General features: G+C 41.0%; 1 protein-coding gene across 8 annotated transcripts in view; it reads right to left on the reverse strand.

The window, feature by feature from the left end:
- OTOGL (otogelin like) overlaps positions 1-22502 on the reverse strand; it is a 204301-nt gene that overhangs the window by 131115 nt on the left and 50684 nt on the right. For 3 of the 8 annotated variants that reach the window (XM_021092804.2, XM_021092806.2, XM_013998113.3), the window contains exons 1-8: positions 21349-21677; positions 21111-21208; positions 20054-20093; positions 18781-18829; positions 13438-13504; positions 11417-11515; positions 9281-9435; positions 3087-3208 (exon numbers count right to left, since the gene is read on the reverse strand). In XM_021092804.2, coding sequence (XP_020948463.2) covers positions 3087-3208; positions 9281-9435; positions 11417-11515; positions 13438-13504; positions 18781-18829; positions 20054-20093; positions 21111-21208; positions 21349-21353 — 635 coding nt within the window. In that variant the 5' untranslated portion in view covers positions 21354-21677. Of the gene's footprint in view, positions 1-3086; positions 3209-9280; positions 9436-11416; positions 11516-13437; positions 13505-18307; positions 18452-18780; positions 18830-20053; positions 20094-21110; positions 21209-21348; positions 21678-21718; positions 21813-21937; positions 22063-22502 lie in introns of those variants that run through there. The other 5 variants (XM_084957766.1, XM_013998114.3, XM_084957767.1 and 2 more) reach the window with 5 other exon arrangements.

Below are 22502 nucleotides of genomic sequence, written 5' to 3' on the forward strand. Positions count from 1 at the left end.
AAAAGTTCATAACTGTGATTATCCAAATGTCTACATTGCAAAAAGTTGCTACTAGAGATGGGAGATTGTACTAAAAATTAGATAATCTCCCATAAATTTAAGAAAACCGCTAGGTAGGAAACATTAAGAAAAGAAACTAAAATGAACTGCAGATTAAGACTGAAAATTATTCATAGGTTCCTATGTGCCAAAATCTTCGTTTCACAGGGGAGATAACTGAAATCCAGAAAGGCAAGGTATGATATGCAGAGCCTCACACAATTGATTTCATTTTGGCAAATACCTCTCCAGCACCTGCTATGAGATAGGCCCTAGCCCAGGTACAGCATCATTACAAGCAATTTAGCTGAAGAATAAAAAAATCATCTTTCTTCTGTCACACAAATGGAAACCTTTGAAGAAATATTTTCTCTGAGTTAAAATTTAAATATCATGTCCTAGATGTAACAAAGGGTTATTATTTTTTTTTTTTTTCAGCCATGCCTGCAGCATGGCAGTAGTTCCCAGGCCTGGGATGGAATTCATGCCACAGCAGCAACCCAAGCCACTGTGGTTACAATGCTGGATCCTTAACCCACTGAACCACAAGGGAACTCCAAAGCATTAGGATTCTTGAAAATCTACTTAAATGGCATTTTTTTTTGTAAAACATAATACTTTTTAAGGTACCCATTGTTACCCCAAATCCATATAAAAAAATCCTAAACTGCTATTTAACATCAGCTCAAAGGAAACCATAAACAAAACGAAAAGACAAACTATAGACTGGGAGAAAACATTTGTAAACAATGCTACTGACAAGGGGTTCATTTCCAAAATATACAAACAGTTCATATAGCTTAATATAAACCAACAAGCCAATCAAAACATGGGCAGAAGACCTAAACAGACATTCCTCCAAAGAAGAAATACAGATGGCCAGTAGGCACATGAAAAAATGCTCAATATCTCCTGTTACTTGAGAAATGCAAATCAAACCTTTAAAGAGACATTACCTCACACCAGGCAGAATGGCCATGATTAAAAAGTCTATAAAAACTAAATGCTGGCGAGGCTGTGGAACAAAGAAAACCCTCCTACACTGCTGGTGCGAGTGTAAACGGGTGCAGCCTCTATGGAAAACGGTGTGGAGGTTTTCCTAAAAAACTAGAAATAGTTATCATATGATGCAGAAATCCGACTCTTGGACATATATCCCGAAAAAACTCTAACTCAAAAAGATACAGGGAGTTCCCGTTGTGGCACAGTGGTTAACGAATCCGACTAGGAACCATGAGGTTGCGGGTTCGGTCCCTGCCCTTGCTCAGTGGGTTAAGGATCCGGCGTTGCCGTGAGCTGTGGTGTAGGTTGCAGACGCGGCTCGAATCCCGCGTTGCTGTGGCTCTGGCGTAGGCCGGTGGCTACAGCTCCGATTTGACCCCTAGCCTGGGAACCTCCATATGCCGCGGGAGCGACCCAAGAAATGACAACAACAACAACAACAACAATAATGCCGAGGGAGCGGCCCAAGAAATAGCAACAACAACAACAAAAAAAAAGACAAAAAAAAAAAAAAAAAAAAAAAAAGATACAGGTACCACAATGTTCATTATAGCACCATTTACAACAGCCAAGCCATCAAAGCAACCTAAATGTCCCCTGACAGATGAAGAAAGAAGATATTGTACATACATGTGTGTGTGCGTGTGCGTATACACACATACACAATGGAATGTTACTTAGCTATGAAAAAGAATGAAATAATGCCATTTGCAGAAATATGGATAGACGGAGAGATTATCACATAGAGTGAAGTAAATCATATAGAGAAAGACAAATACCATATGATATCACTTACATGTAGAACCGAAAAAAAGATACAAATGAGCTTATTTACAAAACAGAAACAGACTCACAGATTTTGAAAACAAACTTATGGCTACCAAAGTAGATAGCAGGGGGCAGGGGGACAGAGATAAATCAAGAGTTTGAGACTAACATATACACGTTACCATATATAAAATAGGTAAACAACAAAGACCTACTGCATAGCACAGGGAATATACTTGATATCTTATAATAACCTACAATGGAAAAGAATATGAAACCAAGAATTGGCGTGTGTCCCCTATCATTTTGCTGTACACTTGAAACTAACACAACATTGTAAATTAACTCTACTTCAATTTAAAAAACAAATAAATTCAACTCCAGGAAATATATATGCAAATATATGACCTTCTCATCTAAATGGCTAAGCTTTCTTTCATAAGAAAATTACAAGTTACAGAATCTAATTGATCAAGAAAATAAGTCTGAGAGAAGCAGAGGAGTTGTTGGGGCTTTCTGACTATTAAAAAGCCTGGCTTCCCTGGTGCTTCATTTAAAGCCCTCTCTGCTATAACCTACTGCCTCTTGAGGAATCTAAACTGAGAAAAAAAAAGCGCATAGGTTGGTAAAGCCATTGCCCTGGAAAGAATCCCCGTGGCGCAAACACTTGCTGGCGAATTCTGAATAACAGATAAAACTGTTCTATCACACAATTTACTTTTCTTAGTATACTTTAGCCAAAACAGACAAAAATACTTGCCCTCATGAAATATATTCCATTAGAGGAAAACAATTAATAAAAAAATGACTAAATATAACTGAAATGCATACTATGCTAGATGACCTGAAAGAGAAATATTACGTGGAGAAAAAGAGTGCATCAAGCATGGGGGGCAATTTAAAATTGAGTATTTCTATACATATTTAAACTGGAAGGTTATCTCACAGTACTCCTAGTTTACAATGTACAAAACCTCCCAGCTAATAAATAAACTTCCACTTCCCTAAAGTTTCAGGTCTAATAATCTTCTCTCTCTCTCTACATAAATGTATTTGGATCCTGCACAAACATGAGGGAGGCTAAACTACCCGATGCCTGACCGCGTGGCTGGCCCCGAAGCCTGAGGAAGTCTTACTGTCTACCTGCTGTAACCTAGAGGTTGCTGCTGAAGAAGAAATCTCTCTTCCTGCTCTCTGCCCTCGCTTCCAGTGTGAGAGGCTGAGGAATCCTGTTAATCCATGGTGTTATTTGCATGGTACCATTTATCATCTCTTACCTGATTCCATTCTTTTTTATTTCATGCCCATAAATCTGAATTTCCTCTTGGTCTGAAAAGAACAAGCTGATTGACCGATAACAGTAATACACCGAACCAAGGCACTTCGGACTATTATGAACCTTAAAGGAAGAAAAACAAGAGAAAGCACAGGAACTGACAACATGCACACATATTCCTTCATCTGAGTTACTAAACCCACTGAATCTACACGTGTATAACACCACCAGTCACATATGGCTTTACAAAATTATAAACAGTTAGGATTTGCAAGAGGAAAAAAAAGACATTTACCTCAGAACTTGAACAACAGAATTAACCTCATAAAATAGAAGTTAATTCAGCATAGCTTTACACGTAGGATGTTAATATTCTAAAACTACAAGGTATGTACTAGAAAAAAATAGTTCTGATAGGAAGACAGGAGAGCACCACAAAGAAACAGATTTGTAATTTTCGTGTCCCTAATGTTTACATATTCGTGAAATAGAGTTTCAAATGGAATTCTAAACAAAAATAATATTTAAAGGCTGCAAAAGTGACTATAATTGTCTAAAAATAAAATTGTCCAGACACTTTAGGAAAGAGAGATTATTTCTCAAAAAAATTGATGGGAAAATTATTTACTATAAAAATAAAAAAGAAAGAAAGAAAAGAGAGAAGATGAGGAAAGGAAAAAAATGAGACAGAGGATGTGAGATTCTCTTCTCTACACCAAAATTAATTTCAAAAGGTCCAAATAATGACACCGAAAATAACTGAAAGAAAATATAGATAAATATAGATGGGAGAGAATTTTCAAAGCATAAAAGTGATAAGAAAAATCACCAATGATAAGATAAAATTTAATACTGCAAGAATGCAATATATGTTAATTTAATGATTAATCAGCAAATTTTATTGACCACTTAATAGATTCTAGGGATTTACTGACCACTGTTCTAGATTCTAGGGATGTAGCAGTGAACAAAATAGACAAAAATACCTGCCCTCATGAAACTTACACTCCTCTAGGGGGAAAAAAGCTAATAAAACCATAACTACATGTCACTAAAACAGGTACTATGCCAGATGACACGAAGGAGAAATACTAAGCAGAGAAGAGGGATAGAGAGCGTGTCTGCCAAGGGTTGATGGGGGCAGGAGGGCAACTATAGATTGAGGGGCCAGTGAAAGCCTCACTAAGAAGGGGAAATTCTAGCAAAGATGAAGGAGACGTAAGATCAAGCCACATGGAGATTTAGATCACTCTCGGCAAAGGGAAGGGCAAATGCAAAAGCCTAACGTAGGAAGGAGGGAGCCACCTAAACTGTTTTCAGTCTCCAGGAATTCAGCTATCTGAGTCAAGGCAGGATCCTGGAGGAGTTTTCCTTGAAGAAACAAAATAGAAAAAGACATACAGATACTAATATTTGGGGCTTATTTAATGAAACCAGAGGCGCCCGCTCAGTCTCCTGCCAGGCAGGCAGGCCCCATCCATATATTCACAGGTCCCATCAGCTTTTAGAGCCTAGTTCTCAAATGTGAATAAACATTCATGGATCATTTGATAAAAACCTGCAATGTGAAAAGAAGACACCAAATAAACAAAATAAAGGAGATCAAAGGAATACAAAACAATTCAGAAAAATATACTTCCAAAAATCCGTAACTGATATCTTCCGGAAGGAAAGTAAGAGAATGCCATTTAATGAAACAGGAATCAAATGATGTAAAAAGTTAAATTCAAGGCATAAAATTAAGCGACTGAATATTAACAATATGGTAGGAGAAACATCACTGAAACAGACCTGCTGGAAGATAAATATCTAAGAGTTGAAAAGAAATCTCCCCAAATGTAGAACAAAAAAGGCAAAAAGATGGAAAAGAGAAATGAATCAATGAGGAAAATACGCAGGCACTCAGTTCAGGAGCTCCAATATATGAATAAGAATTTTTGAAAGTGAAAAAGAGAGGAAATCAAAAAGAATAATTATTCTAAAACTGAAGGGTTTGAAATGCTAGAAAGGGCCCATCAAGTACCTAGCACAATCAATGGAAAAAATAAAAATGAAACAACCCTTACGCTATCATGAAACCTCAGAACACTGAAGATAAAAAGAACTAAAAATTTCCATAAAGCGGGCAAACTAAAATACCATATGCAAAATGATCAGAAATCAGAATAGACTGAATTTGAAAATTCTGAAAGTGGTTTCCAAATTATAATCAAGATTTCAAAATTTTCCTGCCCATGTGCCTTGAAGCCATCAAATCCATTTCACATGCCTTCTCTAATCAAGGTCATTTTAATTGTTGTTACAAATGATTTGCATGTCTTCCAAGCAGCACATAGCCTCAGCAGTAAGACGTATGCCTGAGTTAAGACTGCAGAGAACTCCTGCCTCCGACTGAGCATGTGTGAGTGTCTGGGAGCTTTTGACATCAGAGGGCTGACAATTCTACCCTCAGATAGTGCTAAGTGCCTCCATCTTGGAAGAATGGTTCCCATGCCTTTTTCCAATCACCTTTCTCCAGGTTCCCAAACCTCTGGCTAGTCTTTATTCTCTATCCTGTAAATACCCCAAGACCACTGCTTTCAGGGAGGCGCATCTGGGATTTATTGCATCCCTGCTTGGCTACCTAGCTAATAAACTCTCTCTTTACTGCAAAGCCCCAGCATCTTAGTGTTTTGGATTGCTGCAAGGTGGGCAAAGTGAACCTGGATTGGTAAAACTCTTTGCAGGAAAATATTTTCCATTTCCAGAAAGCTCTACAAACAAGCTCTGTCCACATGATCAAAGCACGTAAAGAGCCTTTCGGAGGTTACCTCTCAAGTATAAACAAAGTTCAAGAACTGCTTGACATCTCATGGGACCCAAAAAGGAGGGAAACCAATACAGGAGAGTGAAGAATGGAATTCTCCAGGAAGATGGTGAAAATAAATCCCAAGAGCTAAGTGTACACTAGGCTAAAAGCAACCAGTCTCAGCTGCAGCAGAAGAATGATGAACACCTCATGGGAGGGAAAGGAAAACTGAGAGGCTGTCTGATGCATCTGACCATATTGAAAAGAGCTGTAGAGAGAGAGTCTGGAGGAAAAACACAATGATTGAAGCATAGAAAATACAGCAAACCAAAAAAATGGAAAACTATTAATCCTATAAAGATACAGAAAGAGAAATAAAATCATAACCTATTAGGATCAGCACTCAACAATATTCATATAAATGTTGTTCATATTTATATAAGATGTAAATAACAATATAAAAACCACATGTGACCTAACTAATAACAGTGACATAACTCTATTGGAAGAAAGAAAGGAAAGCACGTGTGCATGCATGTGGGGGTGGGTGCGTGTGTGTGTGTGTGTGTGTGTGGGTGTGTGTGTGGGGGGGGGTGCGTGTGTGGGTGCATGTGTGGGGGGGGTGCATGTTAGGGGTGAGAAGGATGATGTAACAGATAACTTCCCATTTTCGATAATAAGAAACAAGTCCTAACTTTGAAAAATAAAAAAATAATATCACCTTTTGATATGTTAGATAAAAGCTAGAAGAAACAGCTAAAATTTGTGAAGTAATTGCTTTGGGGAGCCAGACTTCAGCTGGGGTCAAGGAGTGAAGGAAAGAGGGGCTATCTTTATCTTTTGCTGCATATATCCTTTTGCTTCATAGTCATGAAATCTTTTTTTTTTTTTTTTTTTTGTCTTTTTGTCTTTTCTAAGGCCGCACCTGCGGCATACGGAGATTCCCAGGCTAGGGGTTGAATCGGAGCTGTAGCCACCGGCCTACACCACAGCCACAGCAACGAGGGATCCGAGCCGTGTCTGCGACCTTCACCACAGCTCAACGTCAGATCCTCAACCCACTGAGCAAGGCCAGGGATGGAACTCGCAACCTCATAGTTCTTAGTCAGATTCATTAACCACTGCGCCATGACGGGGACTCCCTGATGAAATCTTTAAACTAAGTACGTGCATTAATTTCATAAAAATAAAATTGAATTCAAAGAAGAAAAAGAAAAGAACATGAGTATAAAAAAGATACATGCGTAAAGATATTTATCAATACGCATCTTTTAAAATACTAAAAATATTTTAAAATCTAAATTTCTAAAACAGGGTATAATTAATTGCAATATTCCATATTTGTAACAAATACATCTTATATAATTTATGTTTGTTAAAAACATTTGACATGTAAAAAAGTTCTTGATATAATATTAGGTGAAATGGGAAGCAGAAAATCATGCATAGTAAACTATCTATTTTATAAATGTGTATAAAATCCAGAGGAAAAAAATTAGAAGGAAATATGTAAAGCCATTAGAACTGGTAAATCTTAACAATAATTCTAATAATATTTTTTAGACTTTGATTTTTTTTTTTTTTGGTGTTTTTTTTTTAAGGGCTGCACCTGCAGCATGTGGAAGTTCCCAGGCTAGGGACTGAATCAGAGCTGCAGCTACCGGCCTACACCACAGCTACAGCAATGCAGGATCTGAGCCAGGTCTGCAACCTACACCACAGCTCACGACAATGCCAGATCCTTAACCCACTGAGTGAGGACAGGGATCAAACCCACGTCCTCATGGATACTAGTCGGGTTCATTAGTGCTAAGCCACAATGGGAACCCCTAGATGTCTTTGAATTTTTTCAAATTATCTGTAAAAGAAGTGAAAAAATCTTACAATCAAGGGACAGATGGTATTTAAAATACATGGATATGCTGATGTGAGAGCATATGCCACCAACGAGCAGGGCCAAATAGAAACAGTATCTGTGAATTCTGAAAGCACAGTTCAGCATTGTGTGTTATTATCACACAGTTCTCTGGCTGACAATCACAGTCCTCAGTAGGGGCAGACACTGGACAAGGACATTTCAAGGAAAGTCAGAGGTGTTTGAGTGATAAACCCAGCACTCCTACCTAGACAAGAGAGGATTGACGGAGTTACCGTCGTGGCTCAGTGGTTAACGAATCCGACTAGGAACCGTGAGGTTGCGGGTTCGATCCCTGGCCTCGCTCAGTGGGTTGAGGATCGGGCGTTGCCGTGAGCTGTGGTGTAGGTCGCAGACGCGGCTCGGATCCCGCGTTGCTGTGGCGGAGGCCGGTGGCTACAGCTCCGATGGGACCCCTAGCCTGGAAACCTCCACATGCCACGGGTGCAGCCCTAGAAAAGACAAAAAAAATAACTAAATAAAGGATTGAGAACTAGAGCCCTGTATGAACTGAAGATGTATGCCATTAACCACCCTATCTTAAGAGACTTCCAACATTTCACCCTTTGCTCCCCAAGTTCATTTTCAATAGGCTTCATTTCCTTTCAAGTTCACATGGATTTGATGCTCTTGAAAAGGTTCAGGGCCTACTTTTTAATATTTACCTTGTCGAGGAGAGGAGGAAAATTTAGGCAACTCCAACATAATGCAACAGAGATTCAAAGAAATGATGGTTATGGAGGGTCTTAGCTTTCGAAAGGACAGCACTGCTGTTTGCTGGCTGTGCTTTGAAATACTAGAAAATTCAGAGCAAGACAACAGGCAGGGAAGGAGGCCCTGACTTCCTTACTTCAGCCAGAGCCACTCCATAGAGCACATGCTGAAATCTCTCCGATGAATTCCTTTGAAGTGAGGATTCTGCTACTAAGAACTGACTCCCTGGGCTCAATCACATGGTATCAATCTACCTAGAAATTAGCTGCCTGACTCCTTATCCTCTAGCCTGTGTTTAAGTAATTCAAACACTCCATTACACAAATTCCAGCTCCCCGTTCATACTGAGGTAGTTCATTTAAAAAATCTAGATGGCCATCACACTGAGAGTGTCAAGAAGAAAACATAAATGAGTAATATGATCGGTGCCTGAACTTACCTCGAAACGATTAAATAAAACCTGTAGAATGAGTCTGTCCGCTGGAGCTGATATTACGACATTCATGATATGGACAGTTTTGCAAGGCCTACATGTCCCCACTATATGGATCCAAACCCCTCTTCTCCCAGTCCTCGGCCCCACTTTGATGGAACTATACTCAAAATAGGTGCAAATGTGATCCATTCCATTCAGAACTAGGCCCTCTGCTTCCCCAGTCAAGGCTCTATGTATTCATGCTATGATTTTTACATATTTTCCATCATGTACCCAGTACTTTAAAAATACAGACTTAGCCAGAAACAATCTTTAAGCTAATCATGTCCTAGAATCACCTACCCATACAGTGTACCGAGGCTCCAAATTACCACAGTCCTTTGCGAAAATGTAAGAGCAGTTTCCTGGGAAATAATAGTAGATGCCATCGAAAGTTTCAAAGTGGTACTGTCCCCAGGTTTTGCAAACCCCATCTCTGCCACTGCCCATGTTTGGCACTGAAAACAAACAGGATAATGTTTAGCAGAATAAAACAAATTATACTTGTGTCTGACAAGGCTCTTTTATGGTAGGTGATTCTAATTTGCATTAAAATAAACTCTTTCTCCTTTGGTGGACAACGTCACAGGGAAAAATGGCTAGCATAAAATTATAAATTGTTCTCAAAACTATCAAGTTCCCCTAAAGAAAAATATGGTCTCCAAGTTGTTTGGAAGAAAGGATTTATGTTACAAACTTGTTTAATTTGTGCCCCCAAAGAAAGACTCTAGAAGAGAGGAAGAGAGGGGAGAATGATGTAGTAAAAGCAGGTGATAGGACAGAGCGAATGTAATGGCTCAGAAAGAAAGGTCACCCTTTAGGGTCCTAAAAATTAACACTGGCAGCACTAGAGTGTTCTAATCGCTGCAATTCTTTCAAAAATAACCTAATAGCACCCACAGTATTCCAGTACGCTGGCCTCAAACTGGTCTCACTGTAAGCAGGGTTTGTTTTAAATCACACAACTTCATCTCCTGCGGCCTTCATGCCTATTTGCCTTTATACTTTTGTGGATAGCTCTCCACTCTATTTTGGTTTCTAGACCCTTCCTTCTAGATTAATACGGACATTTAATAGACTAATATGTGACATTTACTAAGCACTCAATATGTGTAATACATACGAAGACAGAGTATGTTGGAGTTCCCGTCATGACTCAGTGGAAATGAATCTGACCGGCATTTATGAGGTCGCAGGTTCGAACCCTGGCCCCGCTCAGTGGGTTAAGAATCTGCTGTTGCTGTGAGCTGTGGTGTAGGTCACAGATGCAGCTTGGATCTGGCATTGCTGTGGCTGTGGCATAGGCCAGCAGCCACAGCTCCGATTTGACCCCTAGTCTGGGAACCTCCATGTGCCAAGGGCGCAGCCCTAAAAAGCAAAAAAAAATTAAGAAGTTAAAAAAAAATAAGACAGTGTGTTAATACACTCTAGGGGGAGCATAAAGATAGGGCACAACCATTGCACACTTTCTTTTTGTCATTTTTACCCACATGTGTTCACCATGGCCAACTTTGGCCTTTTCATGAGAAAACAAAGAGTGATTCATGGCAGCATGACTTACTTTTGCTGCATATTTTGATAAAACCCTGCGCTTTCCTTTAGAACACGTCTCGAGTGTAATTACTGCGCACCTGTTGTGTTGGTCCCCTCCTCCAGACTGTGACCTCCAAGAGGGCAGGATATGTCTGTTTTATTCACCATTGTATCTGCAGTGCTCAGCCTGTGTTCTAGTAAATGCTCAATGATATTCGTTAAACAGATGGGGGGTTTGGTTATTATTGATATAGGCTCCCATCCTAGACCCTGCAGATAAAAGTGTTTTTTAAGAATCTTCTGCCTTTGAAGAGCCCTCAATAATATTTCTTTTTTATGTCCAGATTGTTCCATTCAGAGTCAAAAAGAATGAGTGGCTCCAAATAAAGACTAATTTATAAAGCAAGAGCGAGATGAATGAACACTTGGTTTGGGAGTTCTCACTGTGGCTTAGTGGTAATAAACCTGGCTGGTACCCATGAGGATGTGGGTCCGATCCCTGACCTCTCGCTGTGGTGTGAGTCACCAAGTGACTCAGACCCCGCGTTGCTATGGCTGTGGCATGGGCATGGCAGCTGCAGCCCCCACTCAACACCTGGCCCGGCAACCTCCATACGCTGCAGGTGCGGCCCTAAAAAGAAAAAAAAAAAATTGGTTTGAATGGCCAGTACCATCTACAATGGAAAAAACACTTGTGGAAATAGCAGAGATCAGTGAGAAGTGAAAGGGGGACACCTATTTTCTTTTTCATTGTTTCAAAATCGCTGGGAATAAATTGTGCGTACTCTAGTTAATACACACTATAACTGTCCCGTCTCCCAAGGGATGAACACTCATACAGCAAATTATGCCATCATGTTCTCCGCAGCATCTCATAAATCTCTCGTAAGTATCTCTGAAACTCACCAATCTGGCACCGTGTCCCAAGCGCCTGAAATATTTGACAGTCACATGTCCCAGCCTTAGAACAGAAAGCTCCGTTAAGGCATTCATGAGGACAAGAACCTGGAGGGCAGACAAAAAGTTATGCTCTGGTGTGCCTTAGTTCTTCTAAACATAATCTGTCAAGACTGAGCCTGGACTAACTGTAACCTCTATTAGCTCAAACAGAACCCTGGGCCTATTGCCTTGATGAGCTGAAGACTTAAGCCCCTCCAGTCTCTCTCCAGCGCATTTCATTATGTGTGCTGTGAAACAAGAAAGACAGGCTTTCACATCTCAAACTACCCTGAGAGCAAAGGTTAGCCTCCTTCAAGCAATTGAAAGGTCAAGTTCCCATGTAAGGAATCCCTGTCCAGATGATGGGAACCAGAAATACACAAGCTGCAGATGATTCCCTTGACAGTCTGGCACTGGCTGCACGTCCGATCGGCTACTTCTGCAGGAGCAAGCGCTGGATTAAAGAAAAACGTCCAACATTGGCTGGAGGAGTCCGGCACAGTGTAAAGCTCAAAAGGAAGCTCCCACTTTTTTAAGAGAATGATTAAACCTTGCATTTGAAGTTTGTGTATTACTCCTCAGGCTTAATTACAAGTGACACATTCTTTCTGACCCATAGTTAATTTTAATGGGGCAGAAGCCAATGTCGCTGCTGGTTGTCACCAAAAATATTCTTTCACGGAAAGAAAAACTGCCCCAAGGGATTATTATGAAAAAAAGAAGAAAGAAACTATGAGCTCCTGAGTGAGTTTTAAAAACACAAATGAATCACGGTGAAAATTTTTCCTCTAATAAGGACAGGACAAGAGACAACTGGCAAAACTCAAGCAGGAAGGATTTACATAACCCACCAAGGGAACCAGAGAGCGTCTCCAAGGGACGGCAGGGCATTAGAGCCTGGACCTCTCTGTAATTCGGTAAGGTCATGCAAGGCACTTTGCTAAGTGAGCTACTTTAAACCTCAGTTCTGCCAAAGGCAAGAGTTTCAATACTCTATTATCCTTGCACCTTAAGATCCATTGCTCTAAAATGACTCTGTTTAAAGACATTCAGCTCTCTAAGTATATCTTCACCTGCGGCATATGGAAGTTCCCAGGCTACAGGGTCACATCAGAGCTGCAGCTGTCACCCTACTCCACAGCCGTGGCAACCCATATCCAAGCTGCATCGGCAACGTACGCCCTAGCTCAGGCAATGCCAGATGCTTAACCCACTGTTCCAGACCAGGGATCGACCCTGCATCCTCATGGATGCTCGTCAGTATCCATGGTTACTAGTCAGAATCCAGTCAGGTCTGTAACCTGCCGAACCACAACAGGAACTCCCTCTAAGTACATCTTTACTGAGGACAAATGAGCTGTTTTCAACTTTGATCATATAGGTAAAAAATGATGTTTTCCATAAACTTAAATGCACTTTTCTTTTTCCTAAGGGGCAAATCTACCTTTAAGTTTTATCTTAGATCCCAATCTTGCATTTTTCCAATCAATAAATGTCAAAGTAATGACATAAGCAAAGGTATCTCTTTCAAAAACTTATTTACAGCCCTGCTTATTCTCCTGAAAACAAAATAACAAGCTAAAACTAGTCTGGAATCCTTGTTATTTTAAATGCAAAAAAAAATGCAAGTGAAATTTCAAACTATCATTAGTATTCTACTTAATGGAAATGGGAAATTGGTAAGCAAAAATAGCAATGCCAAAGAATCAAGGAGCAAGTAATTGATTCAGAAAAAAAAAGTTCGCAATACCCAGTGACATCTTTCTGGGGAATGTAGTTATCAGCTTTGTCAAACTGTTTAACTGTCCATATTGTCAAGTTTAATTCAAATTTCTACACAAAGTGAACTTAAATATTACTAAGCACCATTACCACCCTGACTCAGTTTGTTCCTTACATTATGTGGAAGTCATAGGCAGATGATTTAACATATCCCCCAAAGGAGTCTTTGGAGAAACCAAATACAAAATCACAGATGTAGCACTGACCTTTTATTTTGCTCTCACCCCAGTTAAAAGCTTCATGGAAGAAATATCTTGGAGAAGTTGCTTCAATCTTTAAACAAAAGAAATAAGAATTCAAGAGAATTGTATTATTTAATTTAAGCCAAACATGCAAATTGGAAAACCCGGACAATAGCTACAAACACAGAAATTATCAAGTGCTGATTTTGTAGTTTCTTGGGTTATGACAGCAAAATCCTGGAGAGGCAGAAAGGGCTCCTCACGGGCTATAGTTAGAAGATCTGACTTCCAGGTTTGGTTGTGTTTCTTCAGTGTATGTGACAAGTCCTTTATTCTTTCTGACCTCGGTTCTGCCTCCTTCCCTCTCCAGACAGAGCCTGGAGTCTAACATTTAAAATAGTTGAATGCTTTGCCTGCAGAAGGAGCAGTTTTCTGCTGTTTCCAAGAGCAGATGGGTCTGGGGAAAAGGCCTGTGGCCGATGGACCAACAGACAGTGAAGCGCATCTTCCTGGAGACCCGCCTGACAGATGCCACCACGGAAGCCTCCACGGCTCAAGCAGGAGCAGGTGCCCTCCGTCTCCACAGCGCGGACGCTGTTAAAGTTCACAGGACATTTAAATGTATCTTCTTAGAGAGCCCATGGCACTTCGGGGTAGACTTTCAGAGCATAAAATACAGACTCTAACAGATCTGGATTAGAGTTTTGATTCTGCCATTACTTACTCTAAGGCAAATGACTTAACCTCTTAGTTAACCACGTTTTACTCATTTGTAAAACCGGAATAATGTGCGTACTTCACCATGTAGTTATAACCAAAAAATAAAGCAATGCATATAAAGATTCCAGGAGTTCCCATTATGGCTCGGTGGGTAACAGATCCGACTAGGAACCACGAGGTTGTGGATTCGATCCCTGGCCTCGCTCAGTGGGTTAAGGATCCGGCGTTGCCATGAGCTGCGGTGTAGGTCACAGATGCGGTTCGGATCTGGCGTGGCTGTGGCTGTGGCATAGGTCGGTGGCCACAGCTCCAATTCGACCCCTAGTCTGGGAACCTCCATATGCCGTGGGTGTGGCCCTAAAAAGACAAAAGACAAAAGACAAAAAAAAGATTCCAGCATAATGTCTTACACATAGAAAACCAGCAAGTAAAAGATTTGTATTAATCTAAACAACCCATATAAACCTGTAAGATTTTTAGAGGTTAATGCGTTTTAGTAGCAAATAACTTGTGGATTATTAACCTAATTAATTACAGATTTTTATTCCAACTCAGTGCCAACTTAGTGCATAGTCCAGGGCAATGTCCTTTTCAATAGCATTTTACATCCACCGGAAGAAATACGCCACATGACGGTCAATGTGAGACCGGAGAATGTCAGGAACCCTGGGAAGAGTGAAGGGCGACAGGAAAGGGGTCAAGGATGTAACTTCAGGCACAAAGCACTTTCTCAACAGCTGCCCTTCTCTACCCACAGGCTGCAGGTTTATTCTGGCATTTTCCACGGGAATACTTTTTCTTTTAACAGGCAAATCTGCCCCATGTCGGAAAAAAAGGACATCTACTCTCTCACCACTTCAAGGCGCTTTTCTAAAGTCCTTGGCCCTTATCATAGCCCCAAGTTCATGGTTCCCTGCTCTCATTCTTCCAAGGGTTTATCCTCATTGTTCAATCTATTCTTTTTTTTTTGCCACACCTACAACATGCAGAAGTTCTGGGGCCAGGGATCAAACCTGTGCCACAGCAACCCAAGCCACAGCAGCCTTAACTCACTGAGCCACCAGGGAACTCTGTCAACCTATTCTTTTGTTCTTACATCTCTCTTCAAACAAAGTCAGACTCACAACAGTCTATGACCTTGATTCCCTCAAGACAGGTCTTACTCTCTACAGACACAGTGTCTCCAACTGCCTAAATCTGACACAACCACCATCACTCCTGGGCACCAAATTCTCCTTACTTTGGCTCTAACGGAGCAACTCTGATGCTCACTAAAAGTGTGTCGGGACTTCAGCTCTGTCTCATACAGGCTTATAAGCTAGAACAAATTACTTAACCTGCTCAGCCTCAGCTTCCCAGTCTACACAATGGAATAAAAATAATTGCCTCACAGAATTGTGAGGATTAAATGAAATGGGGTAAGTTAAGCACCAAGAATAGCTCCAGGCACATAATAAAATAGGCGAACATGTTACCTACTTTTATTATTAAGCAAAAACAATACACTGGATAACACTAGACCAAATTAAAAACATATAATTTGTTTTGTACTCCATATCCTCTCACCCAACTCAGGCTAAACCTTCTCCATGGAAATCGCAATGACTCCCCAGCACACCAGCCTCCTGGTCACCCAGCACCCTCCTCACCAAAGCATTCCATGCATCATACTACAATATTTCACTAATGCTAAGACGTGACACGCAGCTTTTATTTTTACAACAGATCTGAACACAGAATGGCATATCTTACCATTGCCATTTGGTTTAATTATTTACTTATTTTTAATTGTTATTTCCCCAAAACGATTTTTTTTAACTGTACAGCAGGGTGACCCAGTTACATATACATGTATACATTCTATTTTCTCCCATTATCATGCTCCATCATAAGTGACCAGACATAGTTCCCAGTGCTACACAGCAGGGTCTCATTGCTCATCCATTCCCAAGGCAAGAGTCTGCATCTATTAACCCCACGCTCCCCCCCATCCCTCCCACTCCCTCCCCCTTCCCCTTGGCCCCCACAAGTCTAGTCTCCAAGTCCATGATTTTCTTTTCTGTGGAAAGGTTCATTTGTGCCATATAGACAAATACCATATGATATCACTTATATCTGGAATCTAATATAGGCCCTTTTATTTTTTACGTCATAAAAATAATGGCAAATAATTGGTGGCGTCTTAGATTCAATGAACACATTACACAGAAAGGACTTCTTTACAGGTCTGCCTCCAGCGGACATTAAGTTTCTAGAGAACAAGCACTACTATTAACGGTTATGTCTCCAGCATGGGTCATTGCATGTTTTCACCAACACCAACCGGATCCAAAGGCACATGATCTGCCTCCCAGAGCTGTTTAGACCCATGACTGTAAAATGTTCTATTGCCGCCTCTCCCCATAGGCTGTCAGCCCACCCCGCACTTCACCTGCATCTGCTCTTCTGTGCACATTGAGACTCTCAAGCACTGGCTTCCCTGTTTCTCTGCCTGAGGGCGGAGTTCAAGGAGGACAGACCAGAGAAATGCCTTTCAGGTATTTAAGCTCCCCCAGAAGCCATCCTCAGCCAGTGAGAGGCAGGTGACGGTGGATAAGTACCCCAGCTCCCCCATCCCTTGGGAAAACAACTCTAAAGCAGTCTACACAGCTCCTCATAGGGATCCAGCAAGACTGAGTCCTAAATCGCTAAAGCAAGAAGCCCTGTGTTAACAGAGCTGTTAGATTTTCTCCCTTCCCAGTCTCCCTTTCCTTTCTCCCTTGCTCCTGCACACATTAATTGTGAGCACCTTCTAATAAATACATTGTCCGCCCTTGCTTTCAGGAAAAGAATTTTGAAATGTGATGCAAATGCAAAAAAATTCCAGCAGTGAGTGTGTATAGTCACATCACTGGTGAAAGAAGACAGCCCATGCTTCATCGGCGCTGACTGTAGCTCCACAGACGCGTGCAAAGCACCGAGAAATAGTCTTTCGATGAGACTCGTGCAGTGCAGTGCACAAATACACCACTGACGGAAGTTTCTGCCCATTCTTTCTTTGCTCATTGTGCATCTCACTGCCAACACATCCCTCAGCACAGATATCTGTCCATCCGTGCGCTACCTTCCTAGAGCAGGGGAACGAGTCTGCAGACACGAGTGGCCTTGTGACAGAGGAAATTCCAAGCCTAGACGGGGCAACACATGCTCGTGACCTCACAGCCCTTCCTTAGCATCGCCTCTCCTAGAATCTGTTCAGACGCTAACGAACGTGGGCGCATGCTCTCTAGCTGCAGGGCACAGAAGCGCAAGCAATCTGCTCTTCTCTCTAGAAGAGCAATCAAGGTAACTTATTTCTAACTTGGTAACAAAAGGGAGGTATTAATACGACCCTGGGGGGCAAATTATACAAATGCTGAAAACAACCCAGCGGCAACAGTAATAAAAGCCCGTCATCCCTAGGCTGCATCATACGACAACTGTGGGGGTGTATTTCACAGGTTCTTCAATCGAGTGGATGCTACTAGATGGAAAAATCATAGAAATGATAGAAAAGTGCAGTTTTTCCCAAAACTGGACTTTCTCCTGAGACATGCTGATTTTTTTTTATAGTTAATATGATCTACCGACAACATATATTGGACATTTCTCAAAGAAAAATTATTTTAACCATTTTACATAACACATAAGTACTTAAGTACACAAAACACTCTTTTTAGGGGAAAAAAGTGTTCCCTGCTTTTGCCCATTTTAGTACAAAGAAAGATCTCTACTCTTGATAAGAATAAATGGGTTCTGACTTCTAAATTGTCACATCAGCATATCAAATCTGTCTTCAATTCTCTTTAATCAAGTTCATAAAATATAAAACAATAAGGCAACCATCAGAAAATGCTCATGGAAATCCAATGCAATTCAGTATTTGACAAAGCCCTCCTTGAATATATACGCTGTTTGCTACATAAACACTCAAATCATATTGCTTTCCAGAGAAATGTCTTTATTAAGTTCACATTAGCCTACCATCCGTCTTTAGCAGAGAAATACTTTTTTAAACCCACCCATTTAAACATCCCACCCATAGCTTTAAGATAATGTAATTATATTTTCCAATATCCTTTATATAAAGGGACCCAAGCAAAAAGACCTTCTCAAATTCAGTGCTACAACCACCCTCCTGAAAAAGAAAGGTCACCTCTTCATCAGGGTCTGCAATTTAAATTTATTTGCTCACATAAAGCCCGTGTCAGGACACCGGGATATCTCTGAGGCCCTTCTGCGGTTCTGAACTCAGACCTCGCGCTCCTTCTTCGGACGCTGTTTGCTTGTATTTGTCCCATTATCACTGTCCTAACAGATGCTGTGCTGATTTTTTAAACCAATTAAATTTTTCTAGCAAGTAGATGAGATTAAATCTTCCACAAATCCTGGTAGCCTATCAGTAGGAAAAAAGCATTTGACCACAAACGAGTAAATGTGAACTAGGTCAGAACTGGAGGCTTCGAAAAACAGCAGTAGAGAGGTGACTATGCCTCTTCCTCCGCCTTCCTATCTGGTTTTTAGCATTTTATTCGCCTCCACAAAGCTCTCATTGTTGAAGTGACAGCAGAGGCCCGAAGCAGAAGGGATTATTTCTCGGCCTCTCTCTCCACCTGGGGCACAACCTACCTGGGCCGCTAAAAGAGCTCTTTTCTGCGGATTTTCATGAAAGCCGTTTCTGGAAGAAAACAGAAAGAACTTGTATAGTCAAAGGCCCTTTGGGCAAAACCTGAACAAGCCTTTCCCAAGAGGGAGCCGGTGTTTCCCTCCCGATTTCCATCGCGTTATCAAAGAGGTCTTTCTTGGTGCAGCATTTGAAAACGGCCCCCTCCCGCTTCTGGAGGGGTTGGATGTGGGTGGTGGTGCGGTCTCATTTTACAAAATTCAGGAACGTCCCCACATCGCTCCAGGTTCTGCTGTAAACTGTAGTTTAGGAAGGAACTTTGAGATAGAGAAATAAACAAAATCGTGCAACATTGTAGCGCCAACACACACGGCCATTTCTCCCCAGGCCTGCAGAAAACTGGTGAGAAACCTATTTGACAAGTGCAGGTTCCCTTTGTTCAAACATGATACTCACTTCTCCCCCTTTCCACGTCTCCAAGTAATGTGAACGTGAGGAAGCACATCAGTCACACCGTGGGTGTCAAAACCAAACAGTGAGCAGAATTCTGCTTTTCATTAAGCAGATCAGTTTCACCCAAAAATGATTTTCATTACTTACTGCTAAAACTGTTTTCTTCCCTTTACCATTAAAAACTGTTTTACTCTATGTTAAGAATACAGCACACTTCTAATTAATAGCGTACATTAATAATAACAGTATTGAAAGAGGAAATTACTGAATACAACTTCTTTACCGATGCATCATTGAAGTGTAAATACTCTCTGTGGTATCTATAGTATTGGACACCACCCAAAACTCCTCTTGTAGTGAAAACGACAGGAAATATTTTTGCTTCATAAATAAGGAGCTGAATGCCTAGTAATTTTTTTTAATTCTTTTGTCTTTTTAGGGCCACACCCGCAGCACATGGACGTTCCCAGGCTAGGGGCTGAATCGGAGCTGGAGTGGTCAGTCTACACCACAGCCACAGCAATGCCAGATCCGAACCATGCCTGCGACCCATGTCACAGATCACGGCAACGTGGAATCCATAACCCACTGAGCGAGGCCAGGGATTGAACCTGCGTCCTCACAGATACACGTCAGATTCACTTCCCCCGAGCCACAACAGGAACTCCTGAATGCCTAATAACTTAATTTGTGGACATGTGTTAAAGACTACATCTCATGCCCTGATTTTATAAGCCCTTCCTCCTTTTCAAAAGCAGACATGGCGACGGGCTTGGTTTTGCTCATTCCCATTATCTTTATGCTTTAGAGACAAGACTTACTCACTTTGATGTTCTTGTCAAGACGGATGATGAACAAATAGATCCTGCCAGAGATAAATATATATGTAAGAATGAAGACATTACCCAAATACCTTGGTCACACATTTTGATTATAAAACCGATCATTTTAACCTAACATCTAAAATTTAGACCGAGTTTTGCTACTAGTTACTTTGCATTTTCTAGGGGATTTTGACCAGCAAATTCCCTGCGAGTCATGAGGGCGAGTGGAAATCCAGAAGGAGCGGGCCCAGTGGGCCCGACAGAGGCATGTCGCAGTGGAACAAGCACGGGTCTGAGAGTCAGAGTTCCAAGTTTTAGTCCTGGTCCTAGCCCTTAGTAAGTGCCAAGCTGCAGCAGCTGGCGAGCACACCGCCAAAGGGATCTTCGAAGTCCGCGCCAGCTCCCAGTGCTCGGAAATGCCTTCTCCCTGGAAGTTCAGGCGCTCCGAGGACTGGAGGAGAGTGTCTCTGACCTCGCTAGCCTTTCACACTTCAGTAATTTCTCCCACTTCCTCTACAAGCCCTTTTCAGAGAAGAAAAACTGACAACTGAATGTGAATACATGCTTTCTGCCATGAAAATATTTTATAAAAATGTATTTATAAATATGATCACTATAATATAGTGGAAAATCCATTATTAGTCCCACAAGTTAAAGTCCTTCTTAAAACATTCTTTTACCATTCTTCGGGTTGATGGCATCAAGAAAGTTTAAGTACTCAATGTCTCCTTATAAAATTTCAGTTGCTTAAATTACACAACTAGTTTAAAATACTGTTGAGAAGAGAAAGAGTTAAAGCTTCTTCCAGCACAGCTGCATGTCATGATAAAAGCATGGTTTTAACATTTAAAAAAGAGATGCCGAAAATGAACACTACATGTGCCAAATTCTCTGATACATTATTTAAAAATTTCCCAAAAAAAATGATCTGGGTGTCATTCAGTATATACCCATGCTAATGACTTATGGGCTTTACAACATAAAGGGAAACAGGTCCTACCAGTTACAAGACAGACTAAAACACAGTAAAAAGGTAAATACTTAATATGAGTTCTTACCTTGTAATGAAAACAGCAGTATGTGAACCCAGCATATACTCCAAGGTATCATCAAATTGACTTTTCTCACAATGTTCATTTCAGTGTAGCCTTTCTCCCTGAAACGTAACCAAATTGTTGGTCTTTATTACGATGGCATCTTAGAAGTATGAGTATTTGTAGAGAGCTCAAATTATTATAAATACAGCTTTGTAATAAAGTAATTCAAAAAGGAATGCCAGGCTTTCTAATCACGTACAGCATCTGAAGCCTTAGAACTTGCAGGCAACCCTTTGGCGGAGCCCCTCATTAGAAATGCAAGGCAGCACCTGATCTGAGCCCGTATTAGTCACGCCCTACCCGCTCTTGCACATCGCACACGTTTTTAGCCTATATTAGCCTTTTGCGACTTCCGGGAACAGTGGAATCAAAACAAACAAGCAAACAAAACCCCCATTATTTCTTGATGTCAGAAGAGATCGTTATCCCTAATTGTTGAGCTTTTCCATGTTTTATTCATAAAATAATGACTGTCCTTTGACAGAAAATGAAATAAAATCCCGTCACTCATCCCTAGAATGTCTAGATGTTGTCATAATTTTTAAGCACTAAAAGTAAAGTGAAATTACGTGCAAATATTCTCTTTTCTTTCTTTTTTTTGTCTTTTCTAGGGCCGCACCCGTGGCATATGGAGGCTCCCAGGCTAGGGGTCTAATTGGATGTGCATATATTTTCGACTCGAGTCCCTAGGACAGTGTACTTACTGTAAGTTGGCATATTCACGCAGAAAATAACGTAAAAAGATGATATTCTAAGATTTGACTTTACCAGACAATAGCGTAACTCACCTCGTCCTGAAAAGCTTCCTCCACACCCTGCTCTTCCATCCTCTGTGACCAGCACCTGTTAGACAACAAAGAAGGACTTCTTAGTCCAGCAGTGAGTGCACTTTTCTCTGGAAGTGACGGACTGGACTGGCCTCGGAGAACAGCTCTAATCTTTCACAATGAACTCCACAGAGACGGTCGGAGACCCCCAGATGAGTGAACTCCAGGCTTACATAACAGGTGCACATGTCCTACGGCAGATCCCACCAGTTACTGGCACTTGCACCAGATGTGCTTAACAGATGGGGGGCACGGTAGTAAGGAACACCTAACTACACAGAAAGCACATTATTAGACAAAAACACACAGCAGTTCCTAAATCTCACTGCCCTCAAGACACTTTTTGTGCAATAACTGCCTGGTCTTTTCTGTGAAAATAGCCTTGACATTCTGATATATTGCATGACCAACATCTATTACCTAAATAGTTTCTTGTCCATGTCTCAAACTCAATAACCTTTTACTATGGCTTTACATGATTTTAATTCTTTTCTACTGCCTATATAATTGCTAATTCTATGAGCCA

The sequence above is a fragment of the Sus scrofa genome, chromosome 5 (assembly GCF_054392235.1).
Source record: "Sus scrofa isolate SSC_HxYL_T2T_F1_AM1 chromosome 5, Sscrofa_HxYL_maternal_Yorkshire_Landrace_v2.0, whole genome shotgun sequence".
In the NCBI taxonomy this organism is placed as follows: Eukaryota; Metazoa; Chordata; class Mammalia; order Artiodactyla; family Suidae; genus Sus; species Sus scrofa.